Here is a 17792-nt window from a genome sequence, read left to right as displayed (position 1 = left end):
TGCCATTTTGTCTAGGCAGTACAACTTTTGCATACAGTAATTGTAAGAAGTCAAACAAACACATTAGATACCTCATTGTGTACAGGATGGTGCCATTTCTCATTATTCTGAAGAGTTTATTTGGGGCTGTCATATTATGTGCAACAGACTTTTTCCCATTCCTGAAGAAAGTATCAGGAGTCCATACCTTCGAAACCATCAAGTTGTTAAGTCTTAAAATTTCAATAGGGCCATCATATTTTAATCTTTTATCTACCCATGTCTGACGAAAGAAGACATCCATTGTATATTCCTGTATTAAATTGCAGAAAAACAAAGATCACATTTGCATATGTGTTTCCTGTAGAAGAAGAAATCCCTCAGGAGCAAAGAAACCATTAGAAAAGAAAATCCTAAGTCCACTACAAAAACATCTTTCCACCAATTAAAGTGTCTTGCGTACTTCTTAGCAGCTTAATTTCTTACATTAGTCATATCAATAAACTGCTACACATTCAATCATTAAGGAATAATTAACCTAATTAGGTTGCAGGAAGCAGGCAACTGAATTTGAATTCAAGCATACAACTGGAAACAAAATGATCTCTGACAAGAATTGTCAGCAGATTTTTAAAGAAAATATATCCATAGTTAAGCTGCTGCTGGCTAAATTGAAAATACGAGGACAACTTATTAGTTCCGCTTTAAAGTTAGGAAAGAAAACCTAACTTCAGCTCATTGAAAGTAAGCTTTTAACTGAGAAAAGCTACGTCTTTTGCCATGCCCAGAAAACAGAGATCACAAATTACATAGAGATTTGCATATATATCTACATTTTTTTTAGAAGTATGTAACTATCCCATTAACTTCCTCAGAAAAGCCACTCAGATGCTCCAAAGAAAACATGTAAAAAACTGCAGAATTGCAGACACAGGCACATCATGAGAAATCACATGTGAATGAATGGATGAAAGAATGCATTTCTCATCTCAGGAAGCTAAAGTATTTCACAAAAAAAGCTACCATGGAAGGTCACATGGAAGGCTTTAAGTACTTTCTAACTTAGAGTTTTGATTTTGTTGTTAAGCCAAACAATGTTTTCTGACTTGATTTCAAATTCTTCTGCATAATATTTCTATTGCAATTACTTGTAAGGCCATATCTATTTGCATTGGCAAGGAGGCAGGTCTACTAGTGTAATGCATCTTAGGATTTTAGGATTATATGTCTTCTTTTCCATAACTGTATCCTCCACTGTGATTTACAGTTAATCCATGAAAAGTGTCTCCTCTAGTGTCAATTCTTGCTGGCAACTTCATAGCTCATAAGTAGCTGTTTCTGTTATTAGCTTCTACTTCACAGATTTTGTAATATAAGATTTCAACCATTTTCATTAAAAAATGAAAATGGGTACAAAAGAAACTAAAAAGACATTCTGACCATCCCCTGTACCGAGACTATAGCACATGTCACTGTTGCAGCAAGTGTTATGAGTGCAGCCACATTCAAATTACATGGGGTCACTAATGGATATATTAACTAAAGAGTATTCCAGAAACAATTCCTGCATCCCTAAAAAGCCTCCTAAATCATCCCCAGTGAAGAAAGGGGAAATAATGGCTGTAAACTCTCCTTTTGCAAGTTCCTCACCCATCTTCAGTCTATGTTTTCACTTCTGCCTAGATATATGCTCCAATATAACTAATAACTTCCCTTGAAAATGAAACTTGAGAGATGCCATGCAGCCCTCACTGCAGATTTGAGGCACATATTACTAGATTTCCTTGGGACCACATTCTTGTACCCCTTGTCACTCTGATAAGTATCATCCTGCACATGATAACCAAGGAAGAGGTAAGAGGCATTTCACCATGAGGCTGCTGTCACGACTGTAGCTCTTGAAAAAATACCTTGCTATCACATACCTTTCCACATAACAGAATTAAGTCAGGAGCAACACAAAGTGAACAACAGCACTATATTGGAAGAAAATTACTACCCTGAAACTGCATTTTCCATGAAGAAGTTCAGTTCAGCACACATGGCTGTGTTATTTCCATGGGATTTCTTGAGTATGCTATAAAAAGATCAACTGCTGTATGATTTAAGGGTACATCACTGTATTTTAGAAGTTGATGAGAGTTTTGCTGGATTTGACCTTGAAAGCAAAAGTTGTTCAGGAACAAGTAACAGAACATGCAAATGTGATATTTCTCCTCTGTTACTATTTCATGCATGTCATTTGGACATTTAATTTCTGTATATACTTATGAAAACTATTATCAGACAAACATTTGCTGAAAGTGATGCTTAAAGGAGCACAAAGATCAGCAAAGGGCATTCATCAGAAATGAAAATGTCAACAATATTCTTGAAGTGATGTCATTATTATTCACCTGAGAATAACACAAGTTTCAGAAACGAAAAGCAATTTCAAAAATATTACACAGTTTCTCCACCGTAGACTTACTTATACACTCCCTGCAAGGCTGGATTCTGCCTCTGTGCTGTGAAAATCTGTTTTAAATCCTATGAAGTGAATTTCTTAAGCCAGCCAAAACCCACTGAAAGTGTGACCAGAATCAGGCCTTATGTATCTAATTATAACCTGTAAATTAAGCTGTTACTAATCTTGCCTAATTTGCATGATTGACAGAACAGTACAGATGAAGCAACCACTCCTACTGCAGCTAATGGTTTCTCAGAACAAGGAAATGGCATTTTAATCCCAGAAATACATACCATTTCTACATCAGAAACAGGTCCAAAACTGGTGACATATATATCTGTTTTGACTTCAGTAACAGGACCTAATGTATGAAAAGGAAGTGAGCAAGAAAATTTGAATTTTGCAGGTCAATAATTCCCATAAATGATCCTGGTGTGTGAACAGTTACCGCTTTCAGGGTTCTGTGGACGAGCAAGAGCAAAATGCAAACAGAGGTCAATTCAGATAAGTCTCAAATAAGAAGCACTGCTCAATTACCTTTACCACATAAGTAAATCAAAAGCAGCATTTCCATGCAAATCCCCATTCAGAAAACCAATGTTGACTCAAGGGCTAAGAAAACTGATGCCAAAAAATTAAAAGGCTCACTAAAAACACCATTCTACTTTACAACAAGCACTGAATCCCGGAAATCCACATTCCTCAAAGCATTTATTACTAATATTTGGACCTACTCGTAACAACTGGACTACAGACATTAGCATGCTATGTGCTGAGCAATTTAGTATTGCAGCATCAAGAACAGCATCCATTTCCCAAGATGTACTTAAGTGCTTTAATACTAATATCCAAAATAAAAGTTGGAGGTCTGAGTACCTTTGAGGGTTTGAACCAAGACCCACATTCTGCTACAATGTCTGTCTTGAAAGAACCAATGATACTTAGGACACTGTCAGAAACAGTGCACTGAACAGAGGTTTTGCACTCTCACAGCTGCCTATGGCAAATCAACCACCAGAGAAAGCAGTTTCACTTTAATGTATTATTGCCTTTACTACCTTGAAATCTTAAATGGGTGTTCGCTCTTCAGTACATTTCCCCTTAAAGCAAAGAAAACACACACTAATTTCACTGAAATTTAGGTCTCTTCCCAATTTAATAGTCTAGAAAGCTGCTAATCATTATCAGCCATTATGATGATTTTGTGATCAAAGCATTAGCTAACAGTTTAATTCAGGTAATTAACTCACATCCTAAGTATAAAAAAGAAATTTACTGAAGGTCTTGCTAAACAGTTTCTGTTTGAAAAAAATGTGCATGATCTACAAATTCACAACCAGTTTCTAAACTCAAATTACTAAAAAGGATAAGTGGCTCAAGTCTGATGATTCTGGTTTTATCATAATATTTGCAATCTAAAAATGAAAGGAGAAAAGACTCAACAGAGTTAGCAGCAAAAGAATATGTCCCACTTGAAAGGAAAAAAAAATTTTTAAAAAATCAGTCTTCACAGATGTCACTTCGAATCAAATGGTAAAAGATAAAAAAAGAAGTAAGCAATGGGAAAATAGGGAAATTGAAGTTCTTGCACCTAGAACAAGTCTCAAGCTGTGAACAAAAAGAAAAAGAAAACCATGTAAAATTGTTTTACTACAGAATTTGCCAATTATTTAGAGAAGAAAAGCTAAGAATTTTTCATCTAAGCGTCAAAAAGATTACTTTGCTGGAAGCTAATTTTCACAGAAGGGCATTTTTTCAAAATAACTAAAGAAATTCCACTGTACCACAGCTGGTAGATCAGAGGTCCCTGGAAAGTTGTATAGTTTGGCATGTAGGCCTCAAAGAGGTTTTTAAGAAGCAACCTCCAAGTTCCAGTTTCATCCCATGCCATTTGCTTTGCAATGGGTTGCTCCCTAGACATGGAAGTTACCCAAATGGAAGCTGCTCCCTTTTCTACAAATACCAAGGCATTCATCATTCAGGGAAATCCATGAGTGTTTAGCTCACTCATTTTACTATCATAGTCCAATGACATTTCCTAAATATATTGATTTCTGGAGAGCAGAAGATCTCCAAGAGATGAGAAGTGAAGACCTTTATCTACAGTGCTAGAAAACAGGAGAGAATAGCCCAGTCATACTTGCATGTAGAAATAGAAGAGATTCAATTACCACTGATCTCCCATAAGCACACTATTAAAATTTATCCAGGGTTGACTTAAATACATAAATATCTATTTCATTTGATCTTGAAATATTTCTGCAATCAGTTCTACAGAAGTGAAAAAAAAAATCATTTTCCCACATAGCTTTACTAAGAAAATACAGGAATTAGTCTTTGTTACTTAATAATAAGAGAATACTGAATACTGAACTCAGTTCCTGAAAGAATCCCTTTCAGGAACTGAGCTCAATATTCAGTAATCCCGTTTTACTGAGTAAGAGAAACAAGTGCCTGAATTCCTTTCAGAAACTGCTTTACTTGTTAGTTCTAAGAAACTAAATAGGAATAGCCCTTAAATAAACTCCAGACCTTTAAGTGTTTTTCCTCTGATGGTATGCTCTTTTCTTTAGCTCACAGAACACTGTAATTTTACAAACATACCAAATGAGCAAAGGGACAGATTTTCCTACAGGCATGAGCTGCTTTTCCTCAAACACCGATTTCTTTTATTTTATTCGATGACTACAGCTTCATGGGCAATAGGCATTGAAAGGCTTTTGCGACTTTGTTTTTTGGAGTTTCTCAGAAAGATGGGGAAAGCTAAAATCATGAAGCTAATCTCCAAATCAGCAAGCCTACGACATAATGCTACTAGAAACATTATAGCAGCAGCACAAGACTAAAACTATGTTTGAGTTCATTCTTCAGCAACGGCTATTCTGCTCTCAAATATTCATTAGTATGACCCATGAGAAAGAAGGAAGCAGGAACTCTCAGACAATTATGAGGCCACAAAAGTGGCCCCATAATACTTCTGGTTGCTTGTCCAACATGATGGCAGAAGAGTGACAAAACAGATGTGAAAATCACATTTTATTCCACTAGAAAATGGCAGATGAATGTGGATCTAGAGATACTTTAAACATCATAACAGTTATCCAGCTAGTACAGACATACAAATCCTTGATTTGCAGCCAAAACCTTGGTCAAACAGTTCAGTGTCTGGTAGGAGCAAAGACAGTGAAGCTGATTATCTCCTTAATGCTTTCTCTCCAATTGCAGCCCTTTCATGCTCCACATCTTCCACCTACACTGGCCTTAACAGTTGTGAAATGACAAATCTTGGATTTTCTAGCACATCCCAGTACTTAATGCCAACCCAGGAGTATCTATGGCGACACCAATACTTATCTCTTATTCTTCTTGTTCTAGAAGAAAACATAGCTGGTAACAATAGTGGGGGTATAAATAGTGAGTCATGCTGCTGCTTCTTTTTTAAACTATTATTAATCGTGGGAATTCCTGTCAACGAGGAGGTGATCTGCAGTCACCTAACCTACTTTTACTGGTGATTTAAGCAGCCCTCCAAAACGAATGTGTTGCACCACTTAATCAACTCAGGCTCTGCAAGCAGAAGATCCTATTAGAATCCTTAACACTCTATTACTGGCAATAAAATGCAGTGAGTTGTAAGAAGGCAAATTAACTTTAAATATGACCATTTGGGTTTACCCCTCAAAGGATCTTCACAAAGTATCTATCCACCATAAATCTTCAGGAATGCTGAAGAACTATTTATATCATACTGGTGTGTATTTTTATGTCAATGAAATAGGAGGAGAGTCCTACACACTGCAGTGGGAACAGTTACGTCTGAATCACTGCTTGCAAGATAATATACTTTAAAGAAGCTCAGGCAGGATTAAAAGCAACCCCTGCAAAAAGCCAGAATAGTTCAGTGTTATAGATGTTGCATGTGGGCTGAAGAAGTGATGCCAGGCCCTAACCCTGGGAAGAGGAATGCAAGAGAGTTCTCCCATGCATTTTATGCCAACATATGGGTTGAACTGCAGCACAGCTCCCAGTGAAAGACTTCGGGCTCCATTATCCCTGCGTCTCCATAGGCAACTGTCACTGCAGAGATCCCTGCTGTATGTAAACACTCAAATCCTGCACAAGCTTTCTGTATATTGCAAATTTTGCCATCAAGGGTCCCACAACTAATCGGAAACATTAACAAACAAGTCTGTGCAAAGTGCAGTTATGCTGTGCAGTTATTGGTGCTATTATGAGATCAATCTCAGGATATACAAACCACATAAAATCATATTATATCAGTTCCTACAGCTACATTAAAAAAAAAAAAAAAGTCATTGCTACAGATTTTTTTAAAATATAACTACATGTGAAAGATTTGGTGTTTTCTCTTTCCAAATTCTTGCTGCCTGAATAGGGTTGACATTTTTTAAGTGAGAAAAAAAAAGGAAAAAAACCCATCAAATGAAATATGTTCTCTTGTTTCATTCCATCAGAAAGAACAGCTAAGGTCACCAGCTATATGTAAGAATTCTGCTCAGAAGCCAGAACTAGGTAGGGCATTTTTAAAAAATTAATGCTGAATTCAAAGACATGGGCTACATTCTCTACCAAAAGACAATACAACAAACACAGCAGCACACAATAACCTTTGTCTCTATGTGTGTTCATCCATCAGCATGTCTGAACCTGAAAAGGGAAAAGTGTACCTCCAGAAATTAGGGGATTACTGTTTCTTTGCCTATTTATCAGCAAAACATCTCTGCTGAGACAGCCAATAAGCTTCATACTGGTGCCAGTTTTCATGATGTGGACACCTGTCTACTAAGAACTGGACTAAGAATATCAGCTAATTTTATACAGATCACTGAACAACAGACAGATGGTAATGACTTCAAGCATTACTAACCGAGGCCAAACTCAAATCTGTCACCTACAGGTATCTAACACCATATCCTGTTAAGCTTTGAGTCATCAACTTTCACCAGCTGAGAAAGAATGGACAACTGCCGGAAAAAAAAAATGACCCACTTCCCTTTTCAATGCTCACTTCAAGTCCACTTGCAATCTAAATAGTAAAAAAATAGTAAAAAAAATTATAATATCTATTATGCTGAGCAATGAAACCTTTAAGGTATGCTTGAGTTCCTAGTAAGAGCAAGTAATTATGCAGATATTTTTATTTTCTCTAAAAAGAGAAAATTGCCTTTGCACTTCAAATATATTCTGTGTTTATTTTCTGACTAAAGTCCTGCATAGACAGGAAATGAAACTCTTCAGAAATGCTGTTCATCAGCTGAACAAAACACAGACTGAAGGGGCACAGAATCCTTCTCCTACCCTTCCTCGGGGAGACAATGGCCAATATATTTAATTCTCCAAAGTACTCAGCTGCACTTCCACAGTTACAAGATCATGAGAAAGAACACAAAAGAAGGAAGAAAAGAAAAAGGGAAATAGATGAACACAGTCCTATTCCTTTTCTTCAGGAGTCAGCAGCAAATGTGGCAATTTCCAAAGAGAAAACCACAGAGCTAACACCAGTAGTTGATAGTGAGATACAAAACTTATGCCAGGTTCTACCTCACACAAATGAACAGAACTCAGGAAGGGACAGGGCTCCAGCTTTCACCAGCTGATGGGCAACCACACCACAACACATCAGCAACAGGCTGTGGGCAACAGGTTCCACAGCCAACCTGAGAGCCTTGGGCAGGAGGCAGGTCACACACCACTGTCTTTCTTTGTGGCCATATAACTGGCCATTAAAAGCAAGGTGCCAGAGATCAGATGTTGTCTGAAAGGCATAATTCATTAAAATTAGCAGATGTGTGGCAGCACACAGTCTTGTCACCCTCATCATTTTCAGTCTCCTTATTCCTTCCTACATCCCTAAGTCCAGGTTTAAGTGTGATTAGTTACTGTATCATAAAAATTTCAAGGACACGATTACATTTTTTTAAGTTACCATCCAATACAGGTTTGAATCAGATCTTGCAGGCCCTTGCTAATATCAAGAGTAACTCAAGTAAAGTCTGACACCATGCAAGGGTTTAAAATGGCAAATCAGACCCAGGCCTTTTACCTCAAGTGAATAATGCTCCTTTCAAAGACTTTGGACTTCTACTGTCACTTTGAAACTAATGACCAGAAAAGTAATAAGGTGATTTTCAGAGAAAATACAACTTGTGTAACTTTCATGTAATACACAAAATTTTAAAAGCAAATGAAAACTGAAAACAGGCTTTAGCTAGAAATGCTTCTACTTCAAACTTTTATGGTTGAATCAAAATAGTACCTTGGTAGTACACTCAAAGTTTTCCAGCAGATGATGATTTTAATTAATGACACTACAAGCAGATTCTGTAAAAACACTGTTTTTATAGAGTTCTTTTGACCAGGAAACCTACTTGGATTATAAACTGCATGCTGAAATTCAGGATAATGATCTAACAGAGCATACAGGGTAGGGAATGAACTAACTTCACTTCCATCACACTATTTTCAAACATCATACAGCATTACTTTACTCATTAGTCCCTAAATACCTTCCATCTACTCAAATTCAAAACTCTTACGCATTTAAAGTCTTCCTGACAGCAGTTGCAGGGTTTTTTTTCTTTCCTACATGAAACTGCCTATTCTGCTTTATTTAATTCAATTTCTAGGTGACATTTCTTTGCTTCTCTCTTTAGATTCTCCCCCTGCCTCAACTTAATGGGAACTTTCACTTAAATGGTCTTCAGTAACCATTTACATAAACCCTTCTGGTTTTGTTTTTTACACTACCAAACCTCACAGTGCCTAGTAAGGTGACAGCAACTTTTTAAGTTTATTAAATTAACTTAATAAAGAGAACTTATAATGCAAGGTGTCAATGCATAAGTACCACCAAGAGAAGTTTCCACATACTCCACTGGGGTTCACAACTCTCCTAGGAGACCACATCCACATTTGTAAGCATGCTGAGGCAATTTAACTTCTCCTCCATAATTACCAAAAATTGTGCAAATTAATGATAGTATGGAGAATATTGATCCAGTTGTAGGAAATTTCCAAAATCAAACATTTTCTACTTTGCTCTGCATGTGAATTATCTTCATGTATTTTTATTTGTGGTAATGCTCTAACATGCCAGCAAAATTCAGAATTTGGCTACCTCCCCGAGTCTGATTTTAAACATAATTTGTGCCAGAATTAGAAATATTTTCATCAATTTGAAGTTTAAAATGAGCATCAGTTAGTCCTCTGTGAGGCCTTTTGTTCTTAAAATAAAACCTTCGTTTCCTTTCAGGCCTGTGAAAACTAGATGGTGAATAAGCTTCAAGAAGAAAATAAAAATAAGTATTCTGCTGTTCATCATAAAGTGATGTAACTTTAACATTACTAAAACACACTATACTTTCCATCTCTAAATATTCTCATCCCCTCTGACATAATGTTTCCAATGCTATAAACTAGTGAGTGACCCACTTTCCAGCTACAAATCCCACTTCTGATAAATCTTATCAGGAAAAAGCCCCGAAATATAGGTAAAAGTTGATTTTGATATTCTCTATTTCAATAAATAGTCTGTAGTTATTACTCTGAGCAATGTCAAAACGTGAAATCTGATCAATTACAGAAATTTCTTTCTTTGGTTGGTTTTGTTGTTTGATTTTTTTTAATCCAAAGTTGTTCTTCTCAAATGAAGTGTAGATAATTTTCACTGTAAGGAGCTAGGGAGGAGGCAAGCATCACTTTTAAAACCAAAGCATTTTTCCCCCATGTTTTACTTAAAAGTTCAAAACTCAAAGATGAGTGGTTAAATGTTAACCACAGAGATGGTTATGAGGAAGGAAGAAGCAAAATAACATCCATTTTGTGAAATATTGACCCAGAGGTGTTTTCGCCAGGCTGAAATCGGAGTTTTTTCCTCCTTCTCTCCTTTACTTCAATATTGCCAATGTGAAAGTTCAAGAAGATACAATGAACTTTTTCTCCTTGATTGCGTTTTGCTGAAAGTCTTACAGGGGAAAAATACCTACTCTTGCAAAACATCCTGCAAAGGACAACTGTATTAAAATAAAAATCACCATATATTACACATTTAGTAGTTGTTTAATTTTAGAAATCTGATAATGCTCATAAAGCATCTTTGCTGGATGACTAATTAGTTGGCATTCAACCTAAAATGATGCCAAGCTTAGCACATCTCTTGTACGCGTGCAGAAGTGTCTGTAACCTCTCCACAAAGACTAAATTGCAAAAGACTATCAGTTCCCAATGACTCCTCCGGGTGTTAATAAATTTAGCTTCCTTCTCACTTAATGTGTAAGCTAACTTAAGAAGGCCTCATTTATTCCACACACTCAAAACAATAAGAGTGGTCCATGGGCGCCAGGTGCTGTCCTTTAACAATCACGATCATGCGTGTGAGAGCACTGCATATGGCATGTGGGGAATGTGCTGGCATACATGTCAGTGTGGATGGATCACATGTATGGAGAAGGTACTTTCAGAGGAGGAAGAAAGTATTTTGCAACATAAACCTACGCAAGGATCTCATTCAATCCTGTATTGGAAGCAGCCTATAAAAACCTTGTTACAGCTTTGAGCATCATAAAAAGGTCTATAGCATTTATTTATAAATATTTTTATATTATTTTTACTTTCAAATTTGCATTTTTAATATCTTCATTCCAGATTCCAAAATAAACTTTTATTTTGCCTGGATCTTAATGATTTTTTGTTCCAAGTCCCTACACAAAAACATCAAAATCATAGAGAACAGCAAGCTTGGCTACTTCTTCAGCATCACAAAACTGCATCTTAACAGCCTGGGGAAAGGAAGAGAGAAAGAAAGGAAAACCCCCACAAACAGAACACAGGTGAAGGCAAATTTGAAGCCCCTCCACGTCTAATTCCTATACAGCAATTAAGTCTACTACTTCTAAATCAGAGCTGGAATTTCAGCAACTGTGGTAAAGAACTGGCACCTGAGCTCTGATTTTCCCTAACTAGGGGAACAGAATCCATCAGACCCAATCTCCTAGGCTGGTAAAAGTGCACTTGTTTCTATTAGGACCCCATCGCGGCATTTACGGGTCAAAACCTGCCAAGAATGAGAAGCATCTGGGTGTTAGACAGGTCACTCCATCCCCACCAAGCCAACGCACACCGGCTTCAGTGCTTATTTTTCCTCCAGCGGAGCAGCAGCAGCCCGAGCCCGGGATGTGGGCAGAGCAGCAAAGCGGGGGCTGAGCCCGGGACCGCCCCAGCGGGGCCCCCACGGCCGGGACTGCGCAGCACCCCCCGGGCTTTCGGGCCAGCCGCTGCCTCGCTGCCGGCCCCTCCCGGAGAGTTCGGACCCCGGAGCATAGAGTGGGGGCACACTTCTACATTTTCTGTCAGGAACAGGTCGGTCCGAGCGGTGAGCGCTGCCTCCCCCTCCCCAGCCCAACGACCCCCCGCCCGTCGCCGGCACCGCGCCGCCACCGTACCCCCAAATCCCGGTCGCAGCCGGTTGTCATAGCCATCCAGGAGGCTGTTCAGGATGCTGGTAAAATTCTCCGGCCACAATTTCTCCTCTTTTTTGATCTGCCCCGGCGGCCCAGTGAGACTGCGAGGCAAAGAGGGAGCGGGTGAGCGGAGCCGCCGGGAGCCCGCGGCGAGCAGCGGCAGCGGACCGGCCGCCCGGGTCCCCCGGCGCCGCCGCCGGGCTACTCACCAGGTCGCCAGGCACAGGCAGTGCAGGAGGGCGATGGAGAGACCCGAGGACATGGCGATGGCTGGCTCCTTGGCAGAAACCATCTTTGCATGCCATACTTCACGCCTGGGCACGTTAAACGCCTTGTCCGGGGCGGGGAGGGGGACGCGGGGCCCGGCGAGGGGGCGGCGGCCCCCGGCGGTCCCACATGCGCGGCGCCCCGGTTGCCAAGCGCCCGGCACGGGCGGAGGAGCGGCGAGCGAGTTTCCCCGCACGGTTAACTCTCTCGGGGCAACAGGCGGCGGTCCCCGCCGCTCCCCCCGCTCCCGCCCCCGCCCCGCCCCGCCCGCGGCCCCGCGCTCCGCCCCGCGCTCCCCTCCCGGCCCGGCCGGCGGCCGCCGCTGCCGCCGGTGGCGGTGCGGTGGCGGGGTGACAGTGCGAGAAGGGAGGCCGGGGGCGTCGCGGGGGTGACCGCGGTGGCGGAGCCTTCGCTCGTCCCGATCGCCTCTGCTCCCCGCGAGGGGAACAAAACCCAGAGCGTGGGCGGGCGGGGGCGATTAATTCCCCAGCGAGGAGGGCTTGGGAGCAGGAGGGTCTCTCCGCTCCCGTAGGAGAGGGGCTGGCAGGAGAGAGGTAGGAAGAGGAGGTGAAGGAAAGCTTTGACTTCAAGGTTAAAACAGAGCGCGCCCAAAACAGATGGAAGCTAGTGGGTTATCCCAGGTTTCTAAAAGCAAAAAAAAAAAAAAGCCAGTATAAGGGAATCGTTTCACATGATATCTGGTGGGGTTTTTTCTTTTTTCTTTTCTTATCATTCCTATAATTAGGAAACATGATTTGGTGACCCAAAAAAATTCCATTATGCAAGGTCCAAGGGATTCTGAAGAATTACAGTAAAATCCACTCAGAAGTGTTGTTAGTCTGTCACAAGCTATTGGAATGGTTGGGTGGAGGGGAAAGACTGGGGGAAAGGAAGAGAATGGGGGTGTTCCACACACAGTAAGTATTGGCAATAAACAACTTGTTCTTCTGATCGAGCGTGCTGCAGAGACAATCGTTGAGGTTTGAAAATCAGTGTGCATGTCAGTTTTAATGAGGGTGGTGAAATTCATCATGCACATAGGGCAGGTATTGTAATTGACTCAAAGACTACAGTATTGTCAATGCCGACAGTAAAAAGTCTTTCTTCATTACTTACTGCAGTATCTTTTAGCACTGAAATGCCTGATTATCTTCAAAACCACTGTACACTTGAAATCTTCCTGATTATACTTCAGAGCTTGCTCCAGCTAGGGTGCCCTTTGCTGATTCGTTTGAAAAACAATTAAAGCTGTGCTTGAAATCCATTTAGCCTGCTGACGCTGTTTATCTTTCAAAAAAACTCTGTCTAGGCAGTCAGTTCTGCTTCCAATTTTAAAAGCCCTATTTAGGCCTCTGCAGATTACTAGTCTGCTTCCTGAGATTTTGACAAGAATCCTCATCTCCTGACTGCTTTATAAGATCCTGATCTGACTGCCTTAGTGGAATGACAAATGTGCTGCCAAAACGTCACTGAGTGGGGCAGCCTGCCTATGGATGGCATGCACGCTCTGTGCAGTACTTACAAACCTGGACAACACAGACGGTAGGATGTCACACCAAGGTCACTTCAGCTCTTGTGATGAGGCTCTATTTAACTCCACACACAGGTGAAAACCAGCACAACAGACAGAGTCCACTGCTCTGTCTCCATTAGCAATCTGATCAGGAACAACAGAGGGATGGATGCACAGCTCTTCAGAAGTCTAATTTCACCAGAGTCAGATAGATTTCTCTGGGTTAATCAGCCACTTAGGATCCTCTGTAAAGTGTTGTGATTTGTTTCTCTGGATCAATCTTCTGCCCTAGCATGGACTATGCCAGGGGATACTGAGAACTCGCCTCCAGTAAAGAGAGTGTCGAGTTTTTCTCCCCTGAAATAAAAAGTAGACCCTTATTACAGAATATTAAAAATATTTCCTAGTGAGATTATCTTACATAGGGATACCTCAGTTAAATTTTGCTGACAGAAGTGAAACTCAAAAAATTAAAGTGAGGGCAATGGAGGGTAATTGAGAACTGGGCAGAATCCTGCTGGCTAGTCATAAACTTGGAGCAAAACGTGGCTCTATGGCACTGTCACTTACTGCAGCTGCTGAGGAAGAAAACAAACACCCAGGCAGAGCTAGGGATACCCTTGGGGTTTAGATTGTTTTAATACCTTCTGGATATGTATAGACACCTGCATGAGCTGAAACAGAAAAGTCGAGTGGTATTCACCAGTAATGCTCTCACCACATGAACATCGTGGGAAATGCTATCACACAACCCCCTCTCAAATCCATGCCTGGAGTCAGTAGTTCTGCTACAGCTAGAAATCAAAGAAATTTCATCAATTCTAGGAACTGAGCTGGTCTTTCAATGATTTCCAAGTGCTTCAGAACAAAGAACAATATTATTGATACCTTTTGTCTCTTCAGTACAGGTACTTCAGTGAGGTAACTGAAGTAACATTCAGTAAAAGTAACAAGGTTACAAGATTTGTGGACATGCCATGCGAGGACAAGAAATACTCATGACTTCTAAAAAGATGGCCATGTTGTTTTCTCTAAGAAAATGTCGACATAGTACCCTCCTGTCACACCAAGCCTGCCCGGGTTGTATTGATGCAGTATCTGGGTGCCACATGAGCGCATTCACTCCCTACAAGTGCTAAAACAAAATGAAAATTCACTTTCTCTAAACCTAGAAAATTAATTATATCACATCTCAAATTTATGAGTTGCTAATATCTCCCTTAAATACAGGAATGATTATCAAGAAATCCGTAAGATTAATACCAAAACCAGACTGTTGTCCTTGATATCTGAAAAACTGTATCATTTTGGTATCAACTGTATCATCAGATTGATGAAGAGTTTACAAAACTAGACTTGAAGTAAACTTAAAGTAGTTCAAAATAACAGTAAACAGTTTTGTAAGCCACATAGCACCTCTGAGTATTTGTTTATTGCTTCTGATACATGCATTGCCCTGCTAAATTTCAGTGTTTTCTGAATTACGACTTAAGAGCTATTCTAGGGGATTTTTTGGTAATGTATTTGTAGCATAGACACACAGAAACTCCAGAGGTTCTTCTTTGTCATCAGCAGATGCATGCTGTTTTGAAAAGTACTGCTTCAAATGGTCTTTGATCTCTTCACAGAATATCTGGGTTATATCATCTCTCTAAAATAACTTGATGACTCCAAGAAGGATTTAATGGTCACAGGCTGAATTGATGGTCACCAAAAGTGTTTGCTGAATTCAGCATTTTCCTAGCTTCTCCAGCTTTTACCACCAATTCTTCCAAGATTTCTCTGAAGAAATCTCACCCATCGGGGACTATTGTAAGAAGGGGACTATTTTTGCCAGTCTCCATATGCTCAGAAAGCACTTGAATTTTTTAAATAGAATTTTTTTTTCTGTCCCTCTACTGATGTATCCTACTAATGATTTTTGATGAAACAGACATTCTGGCTAAGCCTCAAAAGCAGGTTTATCCAAAGCTATGGATATCAAGTATAGCTTAACCATTTTTTATTTGTTAAAACACAAAGCAGATTTTCTCATCACTCTTCCCATTTCTACTTTACCATCAGATTAAGTGGAAAGAAAAGGTAAGTCAGTTATTTTCTTGTTAGTCATTATCTAACCTTTACAGGGTTCATACTTTTTGGTTTTGCTTCCCCCCACCCCCACCTTTGTAAACCACAGGCTCTATCAACACTACAGGTTATGTAGGTAAATCATAGGTTCCATCCTTTCCCCCAGCAGATTTAATTATTCAGCTGATTTTTACCTGATTTAGTATTGGTATCAAATCCATGAAGACAGACAAGCTAAGATTAAAAAGGCTGTGAAAATCTTTAATGCCCAGCTATAAGTTGCATAGTTAAAAACCTCTAAGTCAAAGAAGATAAAACTGGGATCACAGCCAAGTATCTCAATGTTTCTTTACCTAAATAGGTAAGTAATTGATTTCTTGGGTTTTTAAGTTTCTATCCATATCAGTAGAGTTTCTTACAGTCTTGAACAAGCAACTTCTCTTCACATATATCCTTTTTAAAAAATCAGGGGTTGAGTATCCATTCTTTGGAAAATGCATACCCTGATTCCCTTTTTGGCAAGAAAAGACATGGATACCTTTACTGTACTAACTAAAGTGTCTTTCATTCCCTTCTTCTCCAACATCCACACTGATTAAAGAGATCATGGAAACCTACATACCTTGGCTTTATCAAAACTTTTATCTGGAGTTCAGGGAAAGTCTCTACTACCTGTTCAGCGAATAGTTTTCAGTCAGGGGAGATACTAGGACACTGTGGGCCTTGACTGCACCTCTAGTGATGTACTTATGTTTAAGAAATGTAGATTTTGGGTCTATTGATTGAACTTAAGTTCTGCTCTGGGAACAGTAAGATAGATGAATAATCTCTTTCTGGCTCTTCTCCCAGTTCCAGCTATCCCTGTAGTTCCCTTTCCTGATGTAGTTCTAGAAGTTTTCTTTCCAGGTTCCTACTTCCATCTCTGATCACAAAGTTTTTACCTATGCACTTACCTCTCTAAAGAACTTACAGTCTAGATAAACAGGACTGAGTAAAGACTGGATACAAGAAAGTACTGTTATTTCTGTTTTGCTGGGAATAGAGCTACAGAAAGCTTAAGTGGCAATGCAACACAATGTATGAAATGTAACTGCTTCCAATATAAGAAATTTGCAGCAGAACAGGAGCTTAATTCAGTCTGCTGTGTCCCAGGTCAGTTTTCTTGTCTTTTCAGAGCACAGCATAAGCTCTATGTAAAACTGAACCTCCAGCTGGTCCAGCTTTGCTTCACTTCCATGGCCAGAACTCCTACGAAACTGCAGGAGCTGATGCCGACATGCATTTAGCTGTGTATTTTTTCCTCTGACATATGGTATTTACAAGACTGCTCTACAGTACCATGGTTATTTTAACACATATGTCCTTGATTGCTTGGAATAAGACTAGAAAATCCTTTGTGTACCAAATATATACATATATATATATATATATATATATGTATGTATATATATATATGCATATATTGCTATTACTGATTGCAGGAAGATTTATATGGATTATAGTGATTGACACATGGATGTTTAAGGAGGTAAACTGTGAGCGTCATATTTAAGGGGACCTCTACTCTGCACACTGCAATGGAAATGTGTTTGTGGAAGCATTCACTGCAGGAACTGCAATTTGGGGCAAAAAGTGTTGTCACCAAGAAAGCACTAGAGGATTCATGTGCCTTCATCTCTTCTTTCTCATCTGACCCCAATACTTTCCTGGCACACACACTCATATAATTTGGCACGTCACTGACCCATGTCATATCTGCAGCCAGGGCCATCAGGACAAGTTGTAGTCATGTCCTCAGTGGCAAAGTGGGGAATCAAGGAGATCTCCTGATTTCTGTCTCTAAAATGGGCATCCCCAGAAAAACAAGATAAGAAAACCCTCTTCATACAGGAGGAAATGCAGATTTTCCTAAAAGCAATACATATCTGTCTCTCTTTCATTGAGGTGAAGAACATGGCAGCCAAGGTTGTGGAGGAATCTGGGAAGCCACTGCCCTGTATCCTGCCTTTCCCTGTCAGGGTCCCCATGTTTAATA

The 17792-nt window shown here is 39.9% G+C and overlaps 1 protein-coding gene across 6 annotated transcripts in view; it reads right to left on the bottom strand.

Moving 5' to 3' along the window:
* The window catches only part of GABRA4 (gamma-aminobutyric acid type A receptor subunit alpha4), a 41968-nt gene extending 29608 nt beyond the window's left edge, over window positions 1-12360 (bottom strand). For all 6 annotated transcript variants that reach the window (XR_008436832.1, XM_053976041.1, XM_053976042.1 and 3 more), the window contains exons 1-4: window positions 12117-12360; window positions 11890-12008; window positions 2722-2789; window positions 72-292 (exon numbers count right to left, since the gene is read on the bottom strand). Coding sequence is in view for 5 of the 6 variants with exons in the window: in XM_053976041.1 (XP_053832016.1) it covers window positions 72-292; window positions 2722-2789; window positions 11890-12008; window positions 12117-12199 (491 nt within the window). In the remaining variant the exon portion in view is untranslated. The remainder of the gene's footprint in view (window positions 1-71; window positions 293-2721; window positions 2790-11889; window positions 12009-12116) is intronic.
* Between the last annotated feature and the right edge of the window lie 5432 nt (window positions 12361-17792).

The sequence above is a fragment of the Vidua macroura genome, chromosome 4 (genome assembly GCF_024509145.1).
Source record: "Vidua macroura isolate BioBank_ID:100142 chromosome 4, ASM2450914v1, whole genome shotgun sequence".
NCBI lineage: Eukaryota > Metazoa > Chordata > Aves > Passeriformes > Viduidae > Vidua > Vidua macroura.
This window is presented reverse-complemented; position numbering and strand designations above follow the sequence as displayed.